At 48.8% G+C, this 17211-nt stretch overlaps 1 protein-coding gene across 1 annotated transcript in view; it reads left to right on the top strand.

Moving 5' to 3' along the window:
- Nucleotides 1-17211, top strand: part of LOC144126109 (integrin alpha-PS1-like) — a 105785-nt gene that overhangs the window by 70073 nt on the left and 18501 nt on the right. Inside the window, exons 2-6 of the mRNA XM_077660051.1 lie at nucleotides 10664-10794; nucleotides 11748-11827; nucleotides 12925-13107; nucleotides 14859-15009; nucleotides 16575-16779. Of these exons, the coding sequence (XP_077516177.1) occupies nucleotides 10664-10794; nucleotides 11748-11827; nucleotides 12925-13107; nucleotides 14859-15009; nucleotides 16575-16779 (750 nt within the window). The remainder of the gene's footprint in view (nucleotides 1-10663; nucleotides 10795-11747; nucleotides 11828-12924; nucleotides 13108-14858; nucleotides 15010-16574; nucleotides 16780-17211) is intronic.

The following is a 17211-nucleotide window of genomic DNA, read 5'->3' as shown; positions in this document are numbered from 1 at the left end:
TGCCATCTGAAATATCCCTGCAGGATACCTTGCTTGTATCGTTTATCGCATTTATTTGCCGTTGTCCTATCTCGTAACGTCATGCTGCGGATCATTTCTGATCGCGGGCTTATGGCTTTGGGAGTGAATATGTGCTCGCATCTTTGAATTAAAAAAAAATGTATTCAGCGCCCGTCTTGTCTTTCCGGACGGTTTCCTCGAGCTCTGAGAAGGTGATCCAGCTAGCCCAAACCGCAAATCTTATTTCGAACAACGCACGGCTGCATCTGTATCCAGTCCTTCGTCGTTTATAGCGCGCTGATGTATTAGAGCGTATCTCCGCTTATGGCGAATTGCGGATGCCTCTGTATCATATACTTAGGTTGATCCGTGTGCGTCAAGAACTCGCGAGAACCCGTGTGGTATACCATCGGCTGAAGTGCAACATTTACCTGCCTGTATTAGCAGGTGTTCGGCACACATCGAAACGCAACTGCGCTCCCCAACTTGCAGCACTGTCCGGTGACTCAGAGCCGCTGGACGTCGACACTGGCCGCCATATTTGACTCGTATACTGCGCGCGCTGTTGCAACCCGAAGTCAGTGGGCGGCGGCGCGAAGTTTGTGCGTTGCTTTCTCTGCAATTTCGGCGAACGCGTCCTTGGGGGACCACGAGTAGTGAAAGATCTCGCATGTTTCCGGCGGCGGCGCTCCGGGCGACCTTTTCGGCCTTCCTCAGTCGGACGCCACTTGAGGACGTTTCAGACGAGGGAGAAACACTGCTCGGAATATCGGAAGCGTTTACTTCATCTTCGCGAAGGGAATCAGCGCGAATTCCCGCAGACAGGTTGGACGCGGCTGCGTGCCACTGACCGCTCTCGACAGGCGGCGCTTATCGCTGGCGTCTCGCGAGCTTCCTCCTCCCGTGTGCCGCCGAGTTGCTGCAGTAGCGCGCATCCCGCAATCCTGGGGAGCGTGAGCGATGACGAGTGGGCCGAGCAATTCGATCCATGTAAAGGCAGCCCGTGCGTAGACCTCCCACTTGGCTCGGCCCGCGCCCTGTCGCCAACACTTGACCCCCCGCGAATGGGCGGATACCCGGACACGTGTTCCGATGAGCGTACTTAGAGATACGCGACGGTGTCTTGTACACAGCTGTCTTAGTCGGCGTGTTTCCTGTCCTCTTCGAGGGGCAACGTCTATGCACGGTGGCAAAACGCTGCTCGTACCACTCTGTGCCCAAATCTGCCGATGACAGCCGCGCCTTAATGCCAGATAAATAGCCGATAAATGTGGAGGTGTAGACTGACTTGCTTTTTTCTGGTCTGCCGCGCGCTGCAGGCTTGTTGTGGCGGTAGAACCACTCTGCAACTTGTGAAAACCTCTGAACTGATGGCGCAAGTTCCCGGCCCAAAAGTAGTAGCTGTCGTGACCATCGAACCTCCGTGCATCTTATCGTTACCTTGGGGCAGGGTGTTGTCACTTGACCGCCCCTTGCACATCGCCCGTTCCTCGCGCTAACCTCCCTAAAAAACAAATGCATAGACTCAGTCGTCGCACATTCATGCGTGACGAATGCAACAATTGCAAATCACAAAGAGGAACAGCTAGCGCTGATCATATACACATTACCACGGCTGCAATCGCCTTTACATTTTTTTTTTGCGTGTCACTAACACTCAGTATAATATTTTCCTTTCTGTTATGTCAGCAAGATGGCCAAACACAGCTTAGTTTTCAGTTAGCGCATGTGCAACCACTCCCTGATATCGGCTAACTTGGCTCAAAATGTTGAAAAATGAAAAACGGGTAGGCAGGAGGGGAAGGGGCCCGAAACGGATGGAAAGCAAAGGGAGGGCGTGGTGAGGGGACAGTGGACGCATATATATATATATATATATATATATATATATATATATATATATATTATATATATATATATAATATTATATATATTATATATATATATATATATATATATATATATAGGCGACTGTTCACTCTTCTGCGACCTGTGTTCGTTCGTAGTTGTTTCCCTGCTTCTCACCACATCGTACCGTGTCTACCTCCTTTTAGTGCGTGTCCTTGTCACCTTGCATTTGTTCGGCTTGGTGCATGCTTTTACGTCGTAAGTTTGCTGTTGTGCCTCCTGTGATTTCCCTTCTTCTTCTTATGGCCTGTGAGCCAGTTTTCTTGAAATGTCAGAGGCAAAAGGAGGATAAGCGACTTGTCTGACGTTTCGTTTGGTGAGGCATTCAGAGTGCAAGTGCAAGGAGAAGCGATACGGAAACACCTTTATGGGGCGCTAGCAGTTGCAAAAGAGCTGGCAAAGGTGGCTTATTTCCAGTTTCTGTAACACGAATATGATCATTGCTATCTGCTGAGGCATTTGCATCGGCCGTTGGAGTGACGTCTTATCTGTACTTAATGTCTCCGACGGCAAGCAAGCGTACGTTTGCCACTGGAGAAAGGGAGGCGAAGCGGACTTCCGTCTCACGCGCAGACGAGAGAGGGCTTCGCAAACTTGGGAGTACGTATGCGTCCACGTCTGAGTTTTTCTACTGCCTTCTGTCAGATGATAACGTCGTTGGTTATGTGGATGGCGACGTAGCATTTTGTGTTAATTCAGTGTGCCCGCTAAAACCTTTTCCGACCCCTTCCTTTCCAAACGGTCGTCAATGTCAGCGCTGGCGGCACGCTGTTCTGTTTTGTGTCGTGCTTAGTGATTAGGCTCTCGAGAGTTCGTACATGCATGCGGTCACATGAGCGCCTCCTGGCTCTTACAGCATGTAACTAGATCTGACCAAAAGGGAACCAAATCTGCGTCGCCTTGCGTTCACGGCGCACATACTACGATATCTCTTATCACGCAGCACACAGACGCATACTGCACTGACTCTTGGCGTCAGTTCGGCTTCGTAGTCGTTCAAAAATGGCTATTAGAGGAGCAGTTCGTCCTCGTCTCGTTTGCTCCAACGTATAGCGTCCGTGGGCTCTCTCTCTCTCCGACTGGTGGAGCGCGCAAGGGGAGCAGATATCTTGCTTACCTGCACTGCAGGCGCGTGACCACAATACGACCGCAGCCTGTTTTGCGAGCTCATGCGCGCATTCCACCCTCTACCGAGCCGTTTTACGGGCCGTCGGTGCCGCTTGCGAACGACTCCGTGATGCTCGGAACAGCTGTTTGCCGCGCGCGCGGTGCGCCAATTTGCTCAGTCTATCTGCCCTTGACTGCGCTTCACTCCACTGGAACAGCGGTAGCGGGATTGCTCCAGTTCATTTCTAGTTTGCAGCCATGATTCTTGGCTAAAGGTTAGTGCGTTTCGACGCATACGGTTTCCCTACGGTCGGCTAAAGCGCCTGTAGTCCCGTGCATATATGTGCAGCACTTCTCGCGAAGTACAACGACTGAAACCGCTGTAGACAAAGAACGGAGGCAGGCGACAACACAACCGCGTCTGTTGCGGTTTTAGTCGTTATGTCTCACGAGCTGGCCTGCAACTTTGCTCTCCTTAGTTGTCGCGAAGTCTCGCTTGTTCATTGGGGCGTTGGCTGAGTGCGCATCTTGCGGTAGCTCGTGTGGGCCTTGGGGGGCGTCGTCGGCTGTATACCCGTTCTCGGTATCGTAATCTTGTCGAAGCTTCCTCACTGCCGGACATTCCTGGCATATTGTGCTTCAAGCCGCAAAGATATGGGGGTCATCCACATAGCTCAGCTTTCCGCAGGATTGCACCTGGCGATTAAGTTGAACTGACAGGCAACGTGTGCGCGGTATGTGCGACCAGCATTTCTGCTCGGCTCTCTGTCCCTTCGTGCGCTTCGGAGCCAAGCTATGCGCACATTGCCTCGATGTTGAGCGGATCTCAGGCAGTTCGTTGGCAGGGATCTTGGACCGAGCGCTGGACGGCGAGACGTTGATCAACGGCGTCGTGTCCGACCGCGGGGTTGCAGACGCGCCTCGATCGCGGTCGCATGCACTTCGTCTGCCGCGGTTCTTGCCGCAGGGTCGGGGGCGTGTCCTTATCTGGCAAGGCGCTGCTGCCCTTTGGCAAATATCGTTCGAGTGCCCCGCTCGATAAGACTCCTAAGGGGACGATAAGGAGACGATGCGAGTCTCCGAGGGCCCTGTTCACGAGCGATTGCAGTTCTTCGGACTAAGTCTGCGAGCAGCGCTGCAAGTTCGAGAATGCATGCAATGGGGCACGGAAGCACTGTTTGACGAGTCGGAGCGAATAGAACGTCTATTCGGTTGCCTTGCCGGACGCAGGTGTAAACAGGGGGAATGTGTCGCGTCCTCGAACGAAGAGGTCATACTAAACAAGCCATAAATACTCTACGTGTTACCCCGAAGCGATTGAAGTGAACCGGTCCCCGACGGGAAGGGGGGGGGGGGGGGGGGGGGGGCATAGATTACGAACGAAGCTAACAAAAAGCAACTAACCGGGACGAGTTTTACAACCAGGGAGATTTGAGATACGGCTGTGGCTTTCCTTCCCAGCCACATGGCTGCACGTGCTTAGGTGGATGCTAATAGTAATTATTCGCTTGTTTTCTAAACTATCCAAATGCAGCTATCCTCTCGGCTATAAAGAAAGCTGCGATGAAACTACGCTGTGTGGGAGCTGATGATGATTACGGATTTTTATGGCGCAAGCGCATGTATGGCCAAACAGCGCCATGGAACAATGTATTTTCGTCTTCTCAAGGTGGAGTCCAAGGCCGATTTCCCAAGAATTTCACCCTAAATAAGCCGAGCACCAGACCAAGGCAAAGCTTGTATTCATTGTTTCACCGGTGGGTACCCTGCGGCACCGGGGATCGAACCCCGCACCTCCCGCATGCGAGGCGGATGCTCAAGCACTTGGCGACCGCTGCGGTCTGTGTGGGAGCTATAGCGTATACCATTTGGGCGAACACGCCGGGCCACTCACGATACAAAGATACATTGTTGGGCGCGATTTATTTTCGCCCATTGGCGTCGGCTCAACGTTCTAAAAAAAGTAAAGGGCGAGGGGGGTGATGCAACTCCTCTGGATGAGAATGGGCGGCGATCGTTTAGCGACGCCGCTTCGATCGGCCATGATCCCCGGTTGGCCCCGCTCCACGGATGCGGCCATCCTGGCAGACGACGCGGCGCCCTCGGCGTCATTGTCAACATACTGCGCGCCAGTTTTATACTTTCTCCCCCCCCCCCCTTTTTTTTTGGAGGCAGGCAGAGTTCTTTGATCATAACACATACGTCACCCTGATTTCAAGCCGGGACAACTCGTGCGGCCAGTCCTTGTATGGAGCCTGTCGCTGCCCAATAAGCTTGGTTGTCAGGTGCACCGGAGAAGCAACATTACGTTCGCGTGCTGGTAGTCCAGAGTGGTACTAGCACTCTGTGCAACGGCGCGAGTTTATCCTCTCCTTGTGCGCAGAGCGTTTTATTGCAACGTGAATGGAGACGGACCGGACGAGCACTGTGGAGGAGAGTTCAGTTCGTTGAAAATTATTGATGACGAGACGTCCAACCCGACAACGCACATGCAGGACCCGAACAGGGACCTAGGTCACTGAACAGTACTTGCCCTTCTTCCCTTTTGCTCGCATTTTGAGTCATTTTGCTTAAGCGCGTTGGCGCTGAATGTGTGTTTTCTGGGCGTAGCCAGCAGTTGGTACACTTGGAGGAATAATGAAAGACCCGTGGAGTCGGACTATATATACGAGAAGACTAATTCGTCGATGCTCGGGTAAAACGTGCTTGCCGCGCGCAGCTATGAATATGCTATTTTGGAACCCGATAGCTTGCAGCTTTTTGACGGGTAGCAGGAATCGGTAATCGATGGACGCTTCCAAACCGATGGCAACCGGACCTCGCTTGTCGTGCGCTGTCTTGTCTTGCGGTCGTTTTACGCGCGAAAATTATATTGCATTTAAAGCAACTACCGGTAAACGCGTTACCCTGCACGGGATTCGGTCTGCTTCCTTTTTTAGTGGTTCTTTTTTCTTTAAAACTGCGACTTTGTTACGCAGTTTAATTTTTAGTTCCTCCCTATACCAGACGTTTAAAGGAAATTTCGGGCTGTGAAGCCAGTCATGGTTCTTGACGCCGTGAGTGGCTTTCTTTCCCTATCGACCTTTTCACGAACAGGTCCAGGGGCGCAGCCATACTGGGCACTGGACTGTGCTCGTAGTACAGGAAGGATTTGAGGATTTAGCTCCCTCACGTTCTCCCCCACAGTCCAGAACACTCCCGAGGATCGTGAAAAGGTCTCCACAGGAAAGGCGACGTGACGTGACGTGTGCCGAGGTTTTGTCGGAGCATATTTCCGAGTTCGCTGTAGACGCGGTGGGCCGGAGCGCAATGCTTGCGCTCTCTCGCGCACGCGGACTGGCCGTGTGCGCGGCAAGAAAGGGCGAGAGGAACCAAGCCAAGAGGGACGTCCGCCGCTTGACCTGGTCATCTTGCGGGAGGGGGGGGGGGGGGGGGGGCAGTGCGTGGAAAGAGCCTGTCTGCCCCGATTTAGCCAGCGCGGAATTCCGGCCCGAGCCGGGGCCGTCCCGCGTCCAAAATAAACGCCGTTGCTTGCGCGGATACCGCGCCTGTTTATCGCCGCTTCTATATAAGCCGCTGCGTGCGTGCGTGCGGGCGGGCGGGTGCGCGACAGCCGATCACTCGCATCCATAAGCCCGCTCACCCCCCTGCGCTCTGCCTCCTCTCACTCAGCTGCCCGCACCTATACAATCCGCGAGTACGAATTACATGTATACGGGGCACACGGAGCTTCTTTTTCTTTTCTCGGCCCGGCATTCATCGGAGATAAGATGTCCAGTGTAGTAGTGCCCGTGCCATACGCACTTGGCGGGAACCCACCGAGTGCAGGGTTTCCCGGCGGTGAGCTGGATCTTGATACACGCACGCCGCGACGCCGGGGCGAAGCGTCCAGGCGCTCGCAGTGTGCATGCCTCCTCCTTCGCAGAATGGGAAGGTTAAGCTTTAGCGCGACACCGTGCGGCTGCTCACTCCGGTCACACCCCGAGTGGCTCGGGGATTTTCGGAAAGAGCTGTTGATCCGTTAGGCATGATCAACAGTCGCGCGCTACGTGACTCGCAGCACGTCGGCAATGAGCGTGCATGCGCACGCCTACCATAGTCAATGGATAAAGCGTACCGGGGCCGAGAAGGGCCGGATTAGAAGGGAGAAACGAACGAAAAAGTGGGGAGGGCACAAGTTGTTCACACGTAGTTATCACTTTTTCACGCTAGGCTGTCGCGCGGTAACGTCTTGCGATGCCGCCGACACCTAAAAACCCGAGGCTTGATGCTTTTTGAAAGCGAAGTGCATGCGTAAAATGGTAGACTAACTTGATCACAACCAAGCGTGAAGCATAAAATATGGCTCGCTTTTGCAGAGAATCATTGAATGTTTGTTTCTCTTCGAACGTCACTGTCTCAGAGTGTGCGCGCGCAAAGGAGCTATCGCATGTTTCTGGTCGAGATTGTGACTAAGCCGGTGACTGCCGGCATTTCTGAGTACTACGTTGCGCGGGTGTGAAACCGGCCTCCCGCGAGGGACGTTCTCCTGGATCGCCATACTGGGTCTTCTCGTCGGCTTCGGTGTGCGCCGCACCTCATCGTGTGTGGGCGGAAGCTGGGCGGCAGACGGTTCGCTCTGCCGCGTGTTGTTCTGACGCAGCGCGGCGCGTCACAGCGGAAGGCTGAGTCGGCACTTTTGGTCAGAACAACGGCACAGCTCAGCGCTTCCTGTTTCTGCACACCGCCGGCCTCGCTGTGCCTCTCCCAGGAGGAGAGCCATCGATTTGCTAGGCTCCAAGAAGTGGTCATGAGCAGGGCGTGTAATGCGTATGGGAGGTAACCGTGCTTCCTTGGGGTAATGGACGTGGGTTCCATGGGAAGGCAAGAATAGCAGGGAGCGGCAGTGTGAGGTCGGTGGATGGAAATGAGGAAGATTTCGGGGATAACGTGGTCGCAGCCAGTGTAGGACTGGGTTAGCTGGAGGTCAGCGGGAGAGGCCTTAGTCCCGCAGTGAACGTAGTTCGGCTGGTAATGATTATGATGATGTATCTGTGTTCATTAAGGATGCAGTGTGCGCAGACGACGACCACTGGGTCTCGCGCGAGGCCCCTCAGAGTTGTGCGCGCAAGAAAAGTTCAGTATGCCTCAGACGCAGCCTCCATAACCCACCGTTGATTAGAGGTGTTATGCTTTCTGGTAAAAGGATTCCGCCTACATGAGGTAGTTGAAGAGCTCACCATTTGATAGTTATGATACAATAATGAACACAGGTGGCCTTGCCGCTGGTCGTTTCGCGAGCCGTCTTGTGTTTCGCAAGCCTCTCGCGCGACTGCGTCAACGTTTTCGTGCGCTTAGAGCGAGCGAGTGACTTGAGTGACTGTCTCCCACAGAGTTGGAAGTAATATCTCATCAACCACAAAACCGTGCCAAGTGTCCCAACGTCAGTCAGCGTTAAAGAACTCCAGGGGGTCACGAATTAATGCGAAGCCCTCCAATACGGCGGCTCTTTCTCTGCTTCTTCTCTTATTCCCTCATTCACCCCTTCCCTCACTGCGTGCTGAGCCGGAGTACACGCGTTCTCACCCGCCTGCGGCAGCCGCACTTCGACGGAGACGAAACGCAGATGGCGCTTGTGTGATGTGCGATGTCAGTGCGCACGTTGAAGATCCCCAGGTGGTCGCGAATTATCCCGTAGCCCTCCATTACGGCACCTCGTTCTTTCATTCCCACATTCCTCCCTTCCCTCACGGCGTGGTTGTGGTGTCCACCGAGGAGTGAGAGAGTTAACAGGTCTTTCATTTCCTCAAAAAAAATTCCAGACTTTTCTAAATTCTACCGCGGTTACATATGCAACGTTTCCGTCGCGTGCCAGTCTTTATTCGTGTCCAGCAGGAGTTACAAGACGGCTGCCCGACTGTCGCAGGTGCCGAGAAACGTGCTGTCTTAATGGCAGTAGGACGGAAGTTCATTGGGAAGGGAAAAACTGACAGGGACGGATATAGCGAAGGAAATACAGGGCTTCTGGTCACAGCGGTGGGCTCATCCCATCTGCAGGAAAGAAAAAAAAAAGGAAATGCAGCACGCTGTTCGTTTCGGCGAGCATCTCCTTTCACACCGAGACTGCGCGGAGAAGCGAACTTCGGCGGCGCATTGGAATAGGAGCACGCCTCGCTAATTTGATGAGCTTGGGAAACAAAATGTGCAATCTCCCTTTTTGCTGGCGAACTGGCTGAGAAAAAACATGAAAAAGAGAAAGAAATTACCAGACGACCGGCAATTATGCCGTCTTCGGGCCACCCATCTTCTGTGGCACCACAACGAGCGAGTGTGTGACGGCTAGAGTCACTGGAAAACTTATCCAGTGACTCTAGTGACGGCACGCTCCTTACGCCACCGTGCGATCGACTGACAAGCCGCGGCAGGAATGGGGGGGGGGGGGGATATTATAGCAGCGAGTGGTGTCGTAGCAGGTGGCCGAGTGAACTGTGCACGTCTTGTGCGGACGCCGAATGTCGTGAAACTTGCCTACGTCCAGCTAGCGCTGCAACACTAAAGAATGCGGTTAAACACGAAGTGTTTGAACTTCTGTGCTCGTCGCAATGCACGTTGGCCGTCAGACGCATAAGGTCGAAGGGGAGGGGGTGGGGGGTGGTGCGGGGTTGTCGCTGGATTTTTTTGGACTTTTTAAGGCGCCGCGAAAATTGTTTATAGTTTCTGGTTTAGGGGGTTTAACCTCCCAGAGCGACTCACGCTATGAGGGACGCCGTAGTGCACTCGCCAGTGACGTGGCCGGTGAACGGTCTGCCGCGTATTTCGTGCACTGAATCTTGAACTGCTGCTTGGTGCGTGCATCTTTCGCGCACATGTTTCAGTTCAGTATGTTTGTCTGCGAACGTCCCCTGCTTTTGCAGACGTCTGCATCGTGGTTATTGCTCACTGGCTTCTCTTTCAGAGCAATAATACCGCGTTTGTAAGATGGTGTTATGTTTTTGTGCTTACCTTTTGAGCGTGTGTTCAGTGTCTTCTACGATTACAACTCCACTCAGAGCAGCCATGATTTTTATAGAAAAGATATTGGTGCACGGAATGTCAGTGTAAAATGAAAATTGGTTGTTGGGGAAAGGAAATGGCGCAGTGTCTCTCACATATCGGTGGACACCTGAACCGCGCCGTAAGGGAAGGGAAAAAGGAGGGACTGAGAGAAGAAAGAGGTGCCGTATCTCTTTGTCATGTGGGAGTTGGCTCTAAATGATCCAGCTGTAGCCTCATAAATATGATACTGAATACTAACGAGTGCAAGTTGAGTACATGTTCTCTAAACTTGCGTTCCGAAAACTGCTTATGAATTCTAAAGCTATATACACACGCCGATAGCTCATTTTTGAGCGCGTCCTCTTTCAAAGTGGCGGATGACATGTCGAGGTCACACTAAGTAACCCCTTAGAAAATTGTTAATATTGGAGTGCACTGTGAAATCGAGATGTTTTCACCTATGTTACCTCTGCCCCATTCCAGGCATGATTAAGAGCTGCACAAATAATCAACACATAGCGAGAGACCTCTATATTTTATTTTCTTAAGAATTGTACAAATAGGACCTAGTAGAGTTAATTATGTGTTTTTTTAATTGTTTGTGCTGATTTGTGTGGCCTCCTTTTTTGTGCAGAGTGCTGGTTGGAGCACCCCGGGCTCAGACAAGTCAACCGGGCACGAACAGGTCCGGTGCTGTCTACAATTGTCCAATCAGTACACGATACGACGACTGCAAACAGCTTGACATTGAGACTGACGCCTCCGGTGAGTGGATACTTATATATAGTGTTCGCATCATGAGGGTACACAGAGTGGCATGCAATCTTAAAGCAGAGCTTGACAATTAGGGATGAAGAGAGTTCTGTATAAGGAATTATTCGCCTTCACTCTTATTCTATGTTGTGGCAGTAATTGCAAAGCACACAAAAAAGTCTGGTGTTAAGAGGACTGGACAGGGAGCGATGGAAAGCAAAATGTAGGTTTACCATTAGGAGGCAAAGGGCAGTTTGAATATGAGAGAACAAAAACAAATTGATAGTATTTTAACATATATTAGCAGAAGGGTTAATTGGAGAGATATGGGAGAAGCCTTTGTCCTGCAGTGGGTGTAGCCAGGCTGATGACTGTGGTGAGCAGAAGGGAATGAGCTTGTGCAAGGCACATAAAGCAGAGAACAAAAAAATGATGCTCTGCAAGAGTAACACAGTGAGTATCAAGAAAAGGGAAACAGAGTTGAAGGTGACAGAGAATTACGTGGAGTTACAAAAGTGTTTAAGTTTCCTTGGATAGGGCGGCCACGCTGGCACAAGACGGGGCTAATTAGTGGTTGATGGAAGAGTTGTATTCATCCTGCAGTGGAACAAACTCTGTTCTTGAACTGCTCTGCATAGAAAAGTGCTTAAAACTGTAAATTGCTTACTGTTTTTCCCAAGTTGCTTTTGATGTGTTGTGAAACTTTGCACAACCTCTTGTGTGCACAGTACTAGTTTTTACTAGTGACATATAGTTCCCATATGTGATTAAGGAGGCCATTGCCAGCCTGACAAGTCTAGAAGACAGTTATAAACATGTGCAAGGTTTAACAGCAGTTTGTTGTTTGTTAGAGGTGTCTCTCTTATGTTGGGCTTTGACTTAGCATGGAGCCCTCACACAAAGGAGCCAAAATACAAAATATGCAATCGTTTAGCACAGAGTTCATGCCTCCTTTTTCATTTCAGCACCAGACAAAGAAGTTCTCAAGGATGATCAGTGGCTTGGTGTCACTGTGCAGAGCCAGGGCCCTGGAGGCTTTGTCTTGGTGAGTCTTCAAATGCCTGTACAATGGTCATGCCTGTACAATGGTCATGCCTGTACAATGGTCTTATTGCCAATTCTAAACTCACACACACTATGCTTTGTGACATGCTGGACCCATTTCAACTTCTCAGCCTTCTCTGGATGCAATATTAACACCTAACCTTATCTTATTCTACGCTGTTCCAAAACCGTGATTTTGACTGTTTTCTTTAATGTGTATAAGGCAAATGAATGCTATATATATATATGCTGATTGAAGAAAGAGGAACGCTTGCAGGCATGTAGGGCTAGATATGCCTGCTTGTGTGCAACATGTTTAACAAAACATGCTATTTTGGTTATTTTTCAGATAAAGTCCTCAACTGGTAAAAATTCAAGGACAAGCCCACAGATCTTTTCACAGCAGATCTGTGCATAAGTCAAAAGCAGCTATATTCAGATACAACTCAAGAACGAAGTGACAAATACCCCTCATAAGAGGTCTTTCAGGCAATGTCATTGAGTGTTTGTCATGACGTCGCAGCTAATCACCTAGTGTGATATCACAGATGTGTGGCAGAGGCCTCCATGAAATGGGATTAGCTACGATGTCATGACTCTCCGTCAACTCTTTTGACTGGAGGGTCTCCTCTGAGGAATAATTGCTGCTGCATTTTTTAGTTGTATACAACTATACTTCCAAAAGTGATAAAAGTGAAAAGCTTCCAAAAGTGATAATTTCTAAAGAAATACAGGCTTCTAGAAATGTGAAGCGAGTTCTTGTTTGTCGACCTCATTTGTAGAATATGTTGCAGGGTATCTTGCTACATGCCATTGTTTTTTGTTTGCTTAAAATCAATAGAATAAAATCTCTTACATCATTTGAGCATGTATATGCATATGTTAATTCTCTAGCTTTGTGACCTTAGTTTGCAAAAACATTCTTCATTTCACTTAAATTGCATTGTTTTTGGGCCATGTTTGCAACAACCTTGCTTCAATTAAATTTTGAATCCATGCCTTTGTGCTAACATCTTGTGAAAATTTTTGATGACCTTGCCTGACTGCATGTGCTTATTTGTTTTGTTCTTTTTTTCATGTCCTTTTGCTCATGTGTAGGCATGCGCACATAGGTATGTTAACAAGGGTGCCACCTTCCGCTGGGGCCGAGGCATCTGCTATTCTCTGAACCAGTTCCTAGATCTGCATCGAGCCTGGGAGCCTTGTGAAAACAGGCCTGTCCAGAAGGCACATGAGCAGTTTGGCTTCTGCCAAGCAGGAACCAGCGGTGTCATCTCAGAGGTGCAGTAATCTTTTCCCTCTCATTTGAGAAAGTTTTCTGCTAATCCTATCTACCGCTTTCCACCCACAGTGGTGACAGTGGCTTTAGCCAACAGTTGCCGAGTCCAAGGTCGTGGGATTGAACCCTGCTGTGGTGGAGGCTGCATTGATGAGGGAGAATGCAAAACACGATCGTGTGCACATTAAACGGACACTGAGGACAATGCCATTCAACTTTTGTTCTAGGCATAAATCGTTTCTGTGGCTCTCTCAGGTTATGTTGATGTTTGTCGAGCAGCAAAAGATGCATTTTTTGTCGAAAAAAGACTGGATTTATAAATTTTCCCACCACTTGATTTAAACTTGTGACATCAAGGCCAAAAAAAACTCTGCAGTCACTGTCTGGAAATGAATGACGATGTAGGCTGGCCTCTGGGATCCATGCGCTAAAAACTGCCTTGATGGCACTGCACTAGCTTGCAAAAATGGCCAGGGGTGGTGACATTTGTACTTCATCTCTTGTTCATTTCTAGCCGCCGCGGTGGCAGAGTGGGTATGGTGCTCGGCTGCTGGCCCGAAAGACGCGGGTTCGATCCCGGCCGCGGTGGTCGAATTTCGTTGGAGGCGAAATTCTAGAGGCCTGTGTGCTGTGCGATGTCAGTGCACGTTAAAGAACCCCAGGTGGTCAAAATTTCCAGAGCCCTTCACTATGGCATCTCTCATAGCCTGAGTCGTTTTGGGGCGTTAAACCCCCATAAACCATAGACCAATCTTGTTCATTTCTAGCTTATAAAAGCTCCGTCGTCAGTGAGGGTAATCTGTTTGTCATTCGAACCCAGTTGTCTATTACCGCAGGTCAACTTCAATTTGTCCTTGCTGTCCCTTTAAAGGAACCCAGGTGGTCAAAATCAACCCAGAGCCCTCCACTACTGTATCTCTCATAGGCCTCATGCAGCATTGGGATGTTAACCCCCACATTCGTGCACACATACTCATCTATTTCCTGTTTGTTGTCAAAGACGGAGCATTTGCTCACTTCATTTTTGGTGGCAGTGAGACTGTGTGCTGTATTATCAGAAGTAGACCTACATCCCTGGGTCACCTGATATGCTGTTTTTCTTTACTTCTTTTTTTCTGAATGGCACAGTGTTGCATCTTGTGCCTTCCTTTACTTTGAATGAGTAAATAGCAAAGCAGCTCATTTTTCTTTTGCATGCCTTGCCTGTAATGCAGTGTCAGAATGATCTTGTGTGAGCAAAACAAAAATTTTCTGACAATGTGCAGTCATGGATGATCACCACAATCAAATATACTTTCAGCACATAGTGAAAGCAAAGTGCCCAAGTTTGTTTTGAGTGTGGCCATATTCATTGTAGTTATCGAAAAATAATCTGTAAAAAAACAGTGCTTCCTTCTCTTCTTATTTCATGTAAAACAGCCAGCTGATGCAAAGGTTGTGCAGTTAAAGAGATATGGTATAACGAGGACCCCTCATTATTTTTACTTGAACACAGTGGCAGTTTTGAAGATTTGTACTTTGATAATACAGTGTTGATCTTAATGTGTGCCATAATGTTCTCGTTTTACAGTGACTGCCAAGTGGCCCATTGATTGCATTGTTTTGCTGAAGGTCCTGTTAATTTAAATAGGAAGACGCTACTTCTTTAAATACTTTGCCTAATAAGGCTGCGATTGCCGCGTGTCCACCATTGCTCCTAGATATCTGGTCTACAGAATGAGATCTGCAAAGCTCTGTTGGTTTTGCTGTACAGGAGTCAACATTAGTGCTGGGTGCCCCAGGCCCCTATACGTGGAAAGGAACCGTATTTACCATAGCGGTGGAGCGAACTCGGCGTGGCTGGACCTGGTCTGTCAGCCCCTTTCTGGATGAAGAGGCACCTGTTGAAAAGTACAGCTACCTTGGTCAGTGCACCTTCCTGCGTACAAGCTGTACACTTCTAACAGACAGCATTTGATACAGATTTTCTACCCTAACTAGTGAATTGCTGCAGAAGTGCTAAGCAGTTATGCACTGGTCATGAGGCCAGATGACAAAGCATTGTCGTTACAGCAAACAAATTTCTAGGGTACGGAAGGATTTTGCAAATGGGTTCCTTCAGAGGCAACTCTAGTGTCATTTGCTGTCACTCTCACCAATCCCTGTCAGCTGCATGATAGGCCCCAGCGTGTTGCTTCTAAATCAGAATCCTATTGTCCCCTACTCTGTTCTGAATGGCTTTCAAAAGATCAATTGAAACCCCTTTTTAGAGCTCTTTTGTTAGTAAAACAATAGATATTGCACTGCTATTTTCAGATAGCTAACATTCAGCACTTGAATAATCACTAAAGCGTTTAATTCATTGGTTGCAGCTTGTTTGCTGCATTTACAGGCAGAAATAAGATGACATTTCTTGATGCTGGTGATACTGTTGCAGGATTGGCAAGGCACTCATCCAGCTGCAAATGCATGAACCTATATAAACTGTTAAAGGACTAGACAAAATATTTGGATGCATATTTTTTGCTTTGAAGTGATGTGCTGGACAATGGTATGCATGAGTCACAATGTGGAATTCACCTATGGCAACTGAATAACTTATAATTGAATTTTTTTCTCGTTTTGTTTCAGTTACTGTTTCAAAAGCAAAGCAGTGGCTGTGACATACGAGACGCGTTCAGGTTATGTAAGGTGTCCAAAAACTGCAGTTTAATTGCTGCTTGTTCACTTTTTTGTCATTCCCACTCTTGGGCAGGCATGCGTAAGAGTTGATGTGAATTAAAACGAAGAAGGCAGCAACCATACTGCAGTTTTAATATGCCTCACATGACCTGAACGTGTCTTGTGCATCACGGCCGTTGTTAGATTGTTGAAACCAGAACAGCATGAGTGAAAAAAAAAAATCAATTACAAATTATTTACTGCTTGTTGGCGCAATCCACGAGGCTGTCTGTTTCCTAATGTACTGCGCATCATTCTAAAGAGATATAACGCAATTAAATTTGGTGTCTCTGCTACTTTGTAAGTCTAATAAGCTTGCCATCCTGGGCACAAAGAAATGCCACTAATATTTCTAATGTCATCCATACCATCTGAGTACTCTTGTACCTGTTCAAAAATTATTGTGTATAATTGAAGCACCAAGGTGTCCTGATTTAATTTAGGTGTCCTGTAGGTTGTAGGCCTTGTTCGGCAGCTTGCTAAAAGCACAGTTGATTTGTCATGGTGAATCAAAACCTTCCAGAATGCTACTTGCAAGGGGCTCTCCTTGGTAGACCATAGAGGCAGTGCTATTGGCTGCTACACTTCAGAGTGTCTGCGCAGATCAGAAGGATTGAAGCAAAAGGAAAACGAGGTAGTGTTGTAGCAGACAGGGCACAGGAGCGACTTGCTCTTTTTGTGGGTTGTTTTGCATATTGTAACTGTTTTCAAGCCGGTACTTCAGTTGGAAAATGGTAAACCCATCTGACCAATGAATTGTCTTTTGCAGGTATGTCAGTGACATCGGGTCGCTTCTTTAACAACCGTGTGATGTACGTGGCCGGGGCACCTAGGTCAAATGGAACAGGCAAGGTGGTGTTCTTCGACAAAGGAGAGGAATCATCAAATTTGCGCACTGTCCTTACCCTGGATGGAGAGCAGTTTGCTTCATCTTTTGGCTACTCACTGACGTCTCTTGATCTCAACAAGGATGGGTGCGTTGAAAATAATGGCTTTTTTACAGACGCGCCTTTTTTTTTTCCACACAACTGCTGCTATAAGCTCAGACTACATATGATTTAGTGTGTGCGTGTACGCGTGTGTGCGTGCATGCATGTGCATGTTTGCATGTGTCACCATGTGCTTGAATGCTCTGCAAGTTACTTCCTTTACTTGATGTCAGGCATTCTGGATGTGTGTTATGCCCTAGAAGGACAAGCCAGTTTTATCCTACCATGTAATGAGATTTCAACACTTACACTTATCTTTATTAACGCGAAAATATTATATGGCTCATTAGTGTCCGCAAAACTTGTGCGCAAAACTTGTCCGCAAAATGTGTCCACATGATGACGTCAATCCAGATGAATGAATGTGTAAAAGTTTAATGATAATGAGTAATCAATTAATGGTGTTATATGCCGTGA

Source organism: Amblyomma americanum, chromosome 3 (genome assembly GCF_052857255.1).
Source record: "Amblyomma americanum isolate KBUSLIRL-KWMA chromosome 3, ASM5285725v1, whole genome shotgun sequence".
NCBI classification, from domain to species: Eukaryota; Metazoa; Arthropoda; class Arachnida; order Ixodida; family Ixodidae; genus Amblyomma; species Amblyomma americanum.
Note: the sequence above shows the minus strand (reverse complement) of the source record. Positions and strands in the feature narration are given on the sequence as shown.